This window comes from Xyrauchen texanus, chromosome 41 (genome assembly GCF_025860055.1).
Source record: "Xyrauchen texanus isolate HMW12.3.18 chromosome 41, RBS_HiC_50CHRs, whole genome shotgun sequence".
NCBI lineage: Eukaryota > Metazoa > Chordata > Actinopteri > Cypriniformes > Catostomidae > Xyrauchen > Xyrauchen texanus.
The window spans coordinates 5,365,760-5,377,838 of NC_068316.1; the positions used below are offsets into that span (position 1 = coordinate 5,365,760).

At 39.0% G+C, this 12,079-nt stretch overlaps 2 protein-coding genes across 2 annotated transcripts; one reads left to right on the plus strand and one right to left on the minus strand.

The window, feature by feature from the left end:
- Positions 1–58: 58 nt before the first annotated feature.
- LOC127634373 (CCAAT/enhancer-binding protein delta-like) lies at positions 59–1,493 on the minus strand. The gene has a single exon (XM_052113912.1). The coding sequence runs from the start codon at positions 1,247–1,249 to the stop codon at positions 374–376; it is 876 nt and encodes a 291-aa protein (XP_051969872.1). The 5' UTR covers positions 1,250–1,493; the 3' UTR covers positions 59–373.
- A 1,405-nt stretch (positions 1,494–2,898) lies between these two features.
- Positions 2,899–11,226, plus strand: mcm4 (minichromosome maintenance complex component 4). Its single transcript, XM_052114075.1, has 17 exons — positions 2,899–2,948; positions 3,778–3,841; positions 3,958–4,116; positions 4,309–4,472; positions 4,626–4,727; positions 4,824–4,919; positions 5,062–5,157; positions 5,282–5,420; positions 7,066–7,286; positions 7,516–7,636; positions 7,799–8,058; positions 8,321–8,686; positions 8,852–8,979; positions 9,781–9,988; positions 10,080–10,308; positions 10,472–10,605; positions 10,708–11,226. The coding sequence occupies exons 2-17, from the start codon at positions 3,790–3,792 to the stop codon at positions 10,798–10,800; spliced, it is 2,568 nt and encodes an 855-aa protein (XP_051970035.1). The 5' UTR covers positions 2,899–2,948; positions 3,778–3,789; the 3' UTR covers positions 10,801–11,226.
- Positions 11,227–12,079: the final 853 nt, after the last annotated feature.

A 12,079-nucleotide genomic window follows, 5' to 3' on the forward strand; every position in this document is an offset into this window, starting at 1 on the left:
CCCCGCCCCGCCCCGCCCTTCCGTGCACACATGCGCGTTCACATGGAGCAGATCGAGATTTCATTAAATTTTTAAATCGTTTTATTATACATTTATACACACTGTAAAATTGCAAAACATGCTCTGGCATTAATACAAAGTTTTGGAATTAAAAAACAGGTACCATAAAAACGTATATATGCATTTTTTCTGTAATAATTTAGAATACAAAAACAAGAAAATAAATTCACAAAAATAATCGCTGTTCAGTGCGAAAGTCCAAAGTCATCCAATGTGTAACTGAAAACATGTCTGTCACAGAAAACAATAATTCGAGTCAATTGAGGTATGTTTGAGAGATTATTGGCAGGATTTGTTTTAGGGATAGGGGGCGTCACCGACTGTCAACAGCCGTGCGCGCCCCGGTTCCCGTGCCAAACGCAGGTTCGGGCATCTGTTTGAAGAAGTTTCTGAGGCTGCTCAGTTCTCGTGTCAACTGATCGATGGTTTTGTGCAAGCGCTCATTCTCGACGTTCAACTCTAGCATCTTCTGCTGCATCTCCAAGTTGCGCTGCTTCGCCTTGTCCCTGCTTTTACGCACGGCGACGTTGTTCCTCTCGCGTCGCTGGCGATACTCCGGACTGTACCTGTCGGTTGTCTTTTTACCCTTCTCCTTACCCAACCTTCTGGATGGCTGGCTTATAGCCTCGGGTTCTGGCGTCGTGGGCGGCGTCGGTTGCCCCGTGTGTAGGCTCACCGAAGTCTGCGCGCACGTTTCGATCTGCGACGGTAAAGACGACAGGTCACTGTCACTCCAATCCGCCTCTTTTTTGACCGGTGCGCAAAACGCGCCTTTTCCAAAGACCCCATCCTGGTGCTGCTGCCTCTCCAAGCTCTTTTGAGCATAGGTGCCATGTGTGCTTCCCAGCAGCGCGTGGCTGGGCATGTAAAAGTCAGTCTTTTCTTGCTTTACAGTGCTGTTAAACAAGTCTGCAAACAGTTCATCGTTGCAGATCTCCAGGGGCACCGTGGAAATGGACTCGATGTACGCGCTGAAGTCGATGGCGCTCTCGTCGTCGTAAACGGCAGGGGCGTTACTGAGCTCCACCATGCTGCTGCTGTTGTTGTTGTCCGCGGCGATGGCATGCTCATCCCCTGGCATTCTTGACTTGGCATCTCCTGGCATCACTTTATTATCATAGAAGTTGGCTGGCTCCATGGCCCAGCTCATGTTGCATGGTGGCGAGTCCAGGTTGTATATGTCAGACATGGACGCAGTAAAAATACACAAAAACTCACTCAACGGGTTGGAAAATAACCCAACGCAAGCAGATCTCTGCTGGTTAACTTGTCCAAGGAAGTCCAAAAGTTAAACTTCTTTTGCAATCACACTTCTCTTATGCGCCCAGCGCGTATTTCCAAAAGTACAACTCCGCGTTCAAGTTCGCACGTTGTCGGATCGTTTCTTGAACAGGTGTTAAAATCCACGCATCTCTCAATCTAAACTGCGCTGTCCTCGTGCATAAGTACAAGCACACTGCTGACGTCAGAAGGTCGCCACCCCCTTCCAGAAGCCAGTGAAGGTCCAGTGTCAGTCACATGTTCCGCCCGGGCTCCTATTTGAGGAGAGACGGGTGTGCATTGAACGCCTACCAGCACCAGCACACACAAGACAATCTTTTAAAACGCAGTTAGTAAAAAGTTTTAAGAGCTGTTTATATATATATATACCATAACATTACTGTAAACTTTCGGCACATGGTGTTTCCATATAGAACTGTGAAAAGAAATTAATAAAATTAAATGTAATTACATTTTGAACAAATACGGACATGATACGTGGAAGATAATGCGCATAATCCAAGACCTACTATTACAGTTATATTGGAAACAATGCAATCTATGATATAACACATGAAAACTTTAAGATTAATATGTGTTTTCTTGACATAAGAAACTTGTTTGAATGCATTTAAATAGCCTAAATATTCTAATTAATAATAATCAAATGTAGCCTAAATACTAATTATTATTAAAGTTAAGTATAAATAATAATACATGAAAATTATAATTAATAATTTTTGTATTTATTATTCATACAAGTATTTACATTTTTATTTATTATTATTATTAGCAATAAAATGGACTGTACTTTTTATTTAATTTACATTTATGCATTTTATCTAAAGTGACTTACGATAAATATTAATATGAATAAATAAAATATTTGTACTTATTTACTATTATTGAACGGAATTTCAATGCATAGGTCTACATTTTATATATATATAAAATGTATATATATATATATATATATATATATATATATTTTTTTTTCAAATAATAAAATATTACAATTATAACTTTTAATATATATATATATATATATATATCATTAGGCTATTTTCAATACTCATATATTTCCTGTGAGCTCTTGAATGTTGTTTTTCTCTTCCGTGTTTTCACTATACTGTAAAGTCGTAATGATTAATTACGGGTGTACATGTTTTTTCATGCAACCACCGCAGACATGTGACATGGGAAAATCCTGTCCTCAACTCAGGTTGTATTTTTTGGATCATCTTGTCAACCACATTGCCGTCTAGTGGATGTAAGTGGAAATACATCTATTTATTCTGCGTAGTTATTTCTTTCCCGCGAATATGTCGGACGATACCAAACAGTCGATGAGCCCTATTTATAATAGACCTCCTAAAATTGTTAGTCTACACTTAAGAACATTTTTAAAAGGCTCTAGTATTATTTTAAAATGTATATGTACAATTTTATGAAATAATATACGCAATGGTAATTTTTAGAGGATATATGTACACAAGTAGCACACTTGTCCCCCCTCTGGACCGTTGGCAAGAAATGTACATTCTTGATTGGTCTAAATTTCCCCGCGAAATCTACGTCACAGCCAGTTTCGCGCCACAGCTCACGTTGGAAAGGATACACTGCTGAAGGTACGTGCTTTTTCTCTGTAAAATCTAAGCGACTATAGAAAATAAACAGAATCACGATTACCTCATAACAAGGCTTTGAATAATAGGGAGTTAACGTACATTATGCGAAATTAAAGTGCACGTGCAGAGTGGAAAACTGAGCAACTTTAATCGTGAAATCAATGTGGTGACGAAAAATGGCACATGATGTTTCTATTATGTTCACTGGTACTTTAGGATTGTCATAATATACGAAGTTACTTACTCGTAAAACACATTTTTACTTTTCCAATTGTGATTAAATAATAAGCATTCTGTATACACGTCTTTAATGTTGATTTACCTATTTATGTTTTCTGTGCATGTAATTAGTGTTTTACTGTCTGAAGTTCCTATCCAATAATCAATTGCAGACATTTATTTTAGTCTGGCTTTAGAGTTTTCTGTTCACTAAATGAGCTTTTGTCCTTATGTGTTTAATTTAAGCTCTTGTTGCATCCACACAAAAATTAAATTCTGTACATTATTAAACTGCATTCATTTCCTTTTCAATTTGAAAAAAAATTGTAAATGTGCAGTAGCTAGTTACACAAACTAACAAGCCTTAATAATAGAACGAGTAATGAAATAGTTTTTTAAATACACCAAGATTAATAAAAAGTAACACTTTTTATTTACTTTAAAATGTCATTAAAATATTGCATATTGCTTAACAGATCAGTAGTTCACGTTCTGAAAGAACAAAATATTGTTTGCTAATGATAATAACAATTATTTGTATAATAGCAATTACTAAGATTGATATAGAATTTGGGTTTCAGTTCACTTATTGTGTGATTTACCTTTTCAGATTTGAATAAAGATGTCTTCGCCATCCTCATCTCAGAGTAGCCGTAAGAGAGACCCCCCAACCCGTAAGTTTTTATTTTTTTTAATGCACATAAACATTGACATACCTCATAAATGCCAGGCAGATTATTAGCAGTTTCTAAGTACACATTTAGACTACGTTCATTTTCTGTGTGTACAGCTGCGAGTGAGGACCCCCTGTCCCCACCGTCCCAGCGCTCTAGATCCCATGACACGTCCACAGATCTGCAGCCCATGCCCACATCTCCGGCCATGGACTACCAGAGTCCCGCCGCACAGGACGTGTCGCTGTTCTCCAGTCCTGTGGCCCAACGCTCTGGTAACGACTATATTCACATTCCAGATATATCTGTTATTATGTTCATTGGAGTATGATTTCATATTCAGCGATTATATAGCTTTGAACTGAAGCATTTATGCTGATTTTTAGAGGTAATTTGATAAATGAAGGTTTAATTCTTTGAGACTAGTCTAATGAAGATTTCTATATATCTGGATTGGTTTCTTTCAGTCCTGCAGAGTGAGATCGATGTCAGTTCTCCGCTCATGTATGGCACTCCCAGCTCCAGGGTGGAAGGAACTCCCCGCAGCGGAATACGTGGGACTCCGGCCCGTCAGAGGGCTGATCTAGGATCAGTGCGGAAGGCTCCGCAGGTCGATATGCACTCTGAACCGGTGAGCATCTTTGTGTTTGAGGTTGTTAATACTCTATGATGTCACAGGCTTTCATTTATTAATCACTATTAAATACTTTACTCCTTTTGAGCAGCACATTGAGAATGTTTTGATTGGATTTTTGTATTTTATTGGATCGGTCTCAATTTTCAGCCATCTGGAGATGCAGCACCTGGCAGTGAGCAGGGAGCAGGACAGAGACTCGTGATCTGGGGGACTGATGTCAATGTGGGGACCTGCAAGGAAAAGTTTCAGGTGCGGATTATGTTTTTGGAAGGCATCCACAGCTGTTTCAGTCAAATGTAGCATTCCTGTGAAAATGACCAATTTATGTTGGGGTTTTTTGTGCAGCGTTTCCTTCAGCGTTTCACTGACCCCAACTCCAGGGAGGAGGAGAGTTCCGGTCTGAATCTGAATGAGCCTCTATACATGCAGAAACTGGATGAGGTGAGATTCTCAGAACTGATTGGAAAGAGATTTTGTGGGGAAAGGACATTATTTTACCATTTTTAATAGAGTAAAGATCTAAGTTAGATGCACCAATACATAATAGCAGTAATCATATAGTTTTTTTTGTGTGTATTTTCAGATCAGTGTTGTTGGAGAGCCTGTGTTGAATGTGAACTGCAATCATATTCAAACATTTGATGCTGATCTGTACCGTCAGCTGGTCTGTTATCCACAGGTAAGACCAACAGCGGCTGCAAGTGAAATCTCTAACCGACTAATGTAGAATATAACTAGTCCCTGATGTCTTAGTCTTTGTATTGTTGCTGTAATTGATGACTTGAAAATGTTGGTATTTACAGGAAGTCATTCCAACCTTTGATATGTCAGTCAATGAGCTGTTCTTCGATCGATTTCCGGACTCCATTTTGGAGCATCAGATTCAAGTGCGTCCCTACAGCGCTATAAAAACCAGAAACATGCGTGAGCTCAATCCTGAAGGTAAGATCAAATGCAAACAATATATCCACACTGGAATTTTTAAAAGTATACAATCATTGAAATTAGGGATGTCCCAATACCATTTTTATTTATTTTTTGACAGAGTACGAGTACAGACACTACATGCGCTACAGAGCATCACAGTTATAAGATAGTGCTTAAATATAATACAATTACTATTTATTTATTATTATTAGTTGTAGTAGTCATACAACAGTGAATAGAAGCTTTTATTTTGGAAGTGTTTGTGTTATGACCAAGGACGTTGTGACGAGCTTCCCACTCCGAAAAAGCTGGTTGCTGTGTGACTCAAAGTCATTACTAAACCGTAAAGGCTGCTATTTAATTAAATATGTACTCCATTTGTACCACACACTACAAAGTGAATTTGCGCTCTGTTCTCTCATATGCTTCAATCAGAGCACTTGATGCTCATGACAGTGTTCCCTGTATGAGCAGAGGAGGATTAGAAGGTACGTGCGTCAGCACAAAACCGTCTCCACACATTCGCAAGTACTCAAACTTTGCTGTGCGCTGCTCATGCAAACGATATATTTAGATAATTCACAGCTTTTGTGGTAAAATAACTAGGTGTGTCACTAGGATATAACGTGATTTTAATTTGTGCGCTGAAAGTTTACATAATGACATTCGTACGTCAGATGGTATCGGTTTTTGTTATAGGAGCATTTTTACGAGTATGACTACAAGGTACATGAGCTCTGAATCGGGACATCCCTAATGGAAATGAATTTTTTCAAGCAGTTTAAAGGAATGGTTCACCCAAAAATTAGAGTTCTCTCATTTACTCACCCACATGCCATACCAGATGATAGTGACTGACTTCTGCAGAAGATTTTTACCAGAATATTGCCGCTTACAATGCAAGTGAATGGTGACTAAATCTTTGAGTATCCAAAAAGCACAAAGGCAGCATAAAAGTAATTAAGTGTCCATTGGTTTAATCCATGTCTTCTGAAGCGATCCAATCAGTTTTGTGAGAAAACAAACCACCACTGTACACCTTGATATTGCAGTCTCGAAGCATGATCATGGTTTCAAGCTTGATTACACTTCGTAGTGCTTGACGCATGCATAGAGCACTAGATGGCGCTATAGGAAGCATAATCAAGCTTGAAATCATGATTGCCAAGGAGACTGCTGATTTCACCCAAAATTATTTTTGCAAATTTTATAAAAAAAATAAATAAAAAAAGGACCTGATTAAATGGCAAGACATTGATTAAACCACTGGAGTCGTTATGAATCACTTGTGCTGCCTATATGCTTTTTGGAGGTTCAAGTTTTGGTCACCATTCACTTGCTTTGTATGTACCTACAGAGCTGACATATTCTTCTAAAAATCTTCATCTGTGTTCTGCAGAAGACCGAAAACTCATACACATCTGAGATGGCTTGAGGGTTAGTGAGAGAATGTTAATATTTGATGGAGTAATCCTTAAAGTGGATTTAATATAAATGTTTCATATCAATAAACATCTTATGTTCTTTAATGCACTATCCCAGAACAGCCCTGTATTTTCCTGACATTTTTTAACAAAGAGCAGATATTTCATTGTAAATAATAAGGTCTTTGAGCCTATTGAAAATTGCATTTCCTCATTTATCACATGTATCTTCTCAGATATTGACCAGCTCATCACTATCAGTGGAATGGTGATCCGAACCTCTCAGCTGATCCCGGAGATGCAAGAAGCGTTTTTCCGCTGTCAGGTGTGTGCATTCAACACGCGTGTGGAGGTGGACCGCGGACGCATCTCTGAACCTGCTGTCTGCCGGAACTGCAATACCACACACAGCATGGCACTGGTTCATAATCGCTCCGCTTTTTCCGACAAACAAATGGTGAGTGGTGGTTTCCATTATCAAAGGAATGTCTTGATTTTAGCCATTACCTTTGCTAAATAGTGCTTATTGGTTGTTTTGGCATCATATGTTAGTTAGGGAAGGTTTTCCTTTGTGACAGCATTATGATTAGTCTCTCGAATCTGGTGCCGTGACCCGGTGTCATAAAGGTTGGAAATGTCTGCCTTTTTTATATCTTTTCTCCTTTTTATGTCTTTTTCCCTGACAGATAAAATTACAGGAGTCTCCAGAGGACATGCCTGCTGGTCAGACGCCCCATACCACAGTTGTATATGCACACAATGACCTGGTAGACAAAGTACAGCCTGGAGACAGAATATACATAACTGGTATGACCTGTTATATATGCTTTTGTTATAGGTCTAATTTAAGAGTCTTGTTTTGTCATGTTTGGCATGCCTTGTGTATTTCTAATTTCAAGGTTTTAGATGAAAAAGTGTCAATTTCTATAAGTTCTTCATAACCCAGAATGTCTGTTTCCTGTGTCTCAGGTATTTACAGAGCAGTGCCCATGCGTCTAAACCCTCGACAGAGCCAGGTGAAGTCGGTGTACAAGACGCACATCGATGCCGTTCACTTCCGTAAAACAGACGAGAGAAGGCTTCATGGTCTGGATGAAGATGGTGAGCAGAAACTCTTCACCAAAGAGCGAGTCGCAGTGCTCAAAGAATTAGCCTCAAAACCTGATGTCTATGAACGCCTCTCCTCCGCTCTGGCACCCAGCATCTATGAACATGAAGACATCAAGAAAGTGAGTTCCTAAGTATTTTAAACGATAGATTTGTCTTGAGTTTGGTCTGTTGGCTCTTATGCTGGCTTGATGTATGGTCTAAATAACCTTTAAACTTCAAGGCTGTTTTAAACTTTTAGACAAAGCTTTGGCAAACCAGCCTCAAAGTTTTTCTTTATTCCATAAGACTCCAGTGGTTAATCGGTGTCTTCTGAAGTGATCCAATCAAACCTTCTATTTTTTCCCTGGATGCAAGTTATAAAAGCTGTCCATCTCTTTTCAGGGCATCCTGTTGCAGTTATTCGGTGGAACCCGTAAGGACTTTAGTCAAACGGGCCGCGGAAACTTCCGTGCCGAGGTCAACATCCTGCTCTGCGGTGATCCGGGCACCAGCAAGTCCCAGCTGCTCCAGTACGTGTATAACCTCGTCCCACGTGGGCAGTACACATCTGGAAAGGGTTCCAGTGCTGTGGGTCTCACAGCCTATGTGATGAAGGACCCAGAAACCCGACAGCTGGTACTGCAGACGGGAGCGCTCGTGCTTAGTGATAACGGCATCTGCTGCATTGACGAGTTCGATAAGATGAGCGACAGCACAAGATCAGTGCTGCATGAAGTTATGGAACAGCAGACGCTCTCAATTGCCAAGGTGAGGGAAAGAACCGGATTGAAATCAAAGTTTTTCTTGCAGTCATTTTGGTGCATTGGTGGCTTTATAGTCCAGTAGGTCATTCTACAAAGTTCTGAGAATTAATAATTTTTGTTAGGTCGGATAATTTAATGCAGATTTTATTGGTGTGTGTGCTTGTATTAGGCTGGAATAATTTGCCAGCTCAACGCTCGAACCTCCGTCCTCGCAGCTGCCAATCCAGTGGAGTCTCAGTGGAACCCCAAAAAGACGACCATTGAGAACATCCAGCTTCCTCATACACTGCTGTCCAGGTAAAAACACAAAATGCTAGATTAGAATCTTCTAAAGGCAATCACAATGCATTTAACTTATGTAATATAACACATTTCAGACTTAGTGTATTCATTGGAGAATAATATAGGAATGTATTTGGTATTAATTTAGGATTTAATTGGATTCTGACATGCTTGGCTGTGGTATTTTTCCCTGACCACACATAATGCTTCGAATTCATTTTAGACATGGAGAAAAGCATCTGCTAAATACATGTGTAAACTGAGAAAATCATTGCATTTTGATAGAGCATCATTAAAGCATTTTTGTATTACTTAGTTTTCTGATGAATCATTCCATTAACCAGGGTCATTAAGAACAATAAACAAGGTACAGAATGTATGACTAATAAACTGGCTTAATATAACATGGGATTGCTGGCCATTAAAAATGTAACACATTCCTCAAAGGAAAATGGATTTTTCATGAAGCCATTGACTGTTATGCACATTTTACCCCTGATGCTTATGGTGAAGATCATTAAAATCAATTGGAGTAGTTAAGTTTGGATGTGTTACGGTAATGAGGTTTGGGGAATACAATGCGCTTGACTGTCCTAGAAAAATCTTTATTCTCTTACGTTCTTTATGCAATATATAATTTCATTTATTTTGAAATTTTGGGTAAAAATGACCAGGACATTTTCTTGACAGGATTCTTGAGAATTACCAAAATAACTGTATTGAGCATTGATGTCAACCAAATTTGTAAGCTCACTGAAAATCAAAAAAACAATTTCTGTTGGAACCCCCCACAATATTCCCATCTCTTTTTCTCAGGTTTGATTTGATCTTCCTGATGCTGGACCCACAAGATGAGGCATATGACAGACGTCTCGCCCATCACCTGGTGTCTCTGTATTATCAGAGTGAAGAACAAATTGAAGAGGAACATCTGGACATGGCTGTGCTGAAAGACTACATTGCTTTTGCTCGCACATCTGTGCACCCCAGACTCTCTGAAGAGGCTAGTCAGGCCCTAATTGAGGTATAAAAATAACGTATGGACCAGTTGTAGTGTATATAGTGTATTTAATACTTTGTGTACAATATAAAAAAATTATATTTGTGCTCTGCAGGCGTACGTAGACATGCGCAAGATCGGCAGTGGGAGGGGTATGGTGTCTGCTTACCCCCGACAGCTGGAGTCTCTCATCAGATTGGCAGAAGCTCACGCTAAAGTGCGTTTCTGCAGTAAAGTAGAGTCCATCGATGTGGAAGAAGCCAAGAGACTCCACAGAGAGGCACTGAAACAGTCTGCGACTGATCCCAGAACAGGATTCGTGGACATCTCAATCCTCACCACAGGTAGGACTTTGAGATCTACAAACAAAACTGTTCATGTTTGGTTGCTCGGACTCATTTGGCTGGGTTTGGACTTCAACTTATTGCTTGTGTACACCCTTACGTCTGACTTATTTAATAGTTCCTCTAACGTGTATATGATGTTTTTGATTGGTTCGTTGGACAGGTATGAGCGCTACAGCACGCAAGCGTAAAGAGGAAGTGGCCCAGGCCCTAAAGAAACTCATCCAATCAAAGGGCAAAACGCCAGCTATGAAGTACCAGCAGCTGTTTGATGATCTTCGTGGCCAGTCTGAAGCTGTAAGCATGTTTTCTTGTTTGTTTTTTTATAAATCTAATATAATGCATAAGCTACTCTGTCTTGCAATATTTAAAATAATTTTTGATGTCTTACTGTTTCAGGCCATCACGAAGGAGATGTTTGATGAGGCACTTCGGGCACTTGCTGATGACGATTATCTGACCGTCACAGGAAAGACTGTGCGACTGCTGTAAACACACATGTCTGCTTCTGTGTTTTTCATAGTTACTTATTCTGTTCTGTTTCTTTAGAGCAATATTTGTTGCAATAAATATGTTTTGTTGATCAAAAGAAGCCTTTAGTTTCTTATATAGTTGATACATCTGTGCTATTGACATTATGCAGGTGCTTTTCATCCTAATGCTTTAATTCTTCTAATGCATATTTTTTTTTATTAATGGAGAGAAATAATGTTCTGTTATATATCCAAATCTGTTCACCGGCCCAAATGAATTGATTCACTTTTATCCAGTTTGGAATTGTTTTCATTAAAGTCTCAAGGAATGGCTTTGTAGCAAGGTGCAAAACTCATGTAATGTTACACAACAAACCAGCCAAAAAATGTAATATAAATGCATACAATTGTATATATTAAAAAAAATAAAAAGGCTGTGTGGAAATGGGTGAAATTGGATTTAAATCCCTTATATAATGTATTAAACTAAATAAATATTCCAGGTTTAATACAAGTTGTGCTTAATTGACAGCTTTTGTGGCATAATGTTGAATAATGCAAACGTGGGTTACAGTGGGGCACTTACAGTGGAATTGAATGGGGCTAATCCGTAAACGTTTAAATACTGTTTTAAAAATGTAGCCACAAGACATAAACAATAACACTATTTTAATGTGATAAAATCGCTTACTGTTTCTGTGTAAAGCTATATACGATTTTACAGTTTAGTTGCCATGATGGCTTAACGCTGTAAAAACTAAAACTAAATCGACCGCAAAAACTTCACTGATCAAATAATTTAGTTTTAACAGAACAGTTGTGTAAAAGCTTCTTTAAACCATCCAAAAATTGGCCCCATTCACTTCTATTGCAAGCGCCTCACTGTAACCCTCATTTTTGCTTAAAACAACATTTATGCCACAAAATCTGTCCAGTGAGCTTAACTTGTATTGAACCTGGAATATTCCTTTAAGTAATAACGTTTACATATTGAGAACATGTTAACTTTCATTCAGGTTCACTATCTTTTGCACACACAAAGAAAACAAAAACAATCTTCTATAGTGTCTTTGCAGAGGTGCCACGCCCCTCCCCATGTTCCTCCAACACTAGCGTTGGTGTTGTCCGATTCATTGACGAATCGATTCGTTCGGACGGTTTCTTCAATGAACCGGTTGAGAAAGTGATTCACATATTCTTATGTGTGATTACTCGGAAGTGTCACCAGAAACCCCCATGCGACACTTTCCATTTCAATTTTGTATTAAATGTATCACTTTATTTTGGTTTCGGTTATC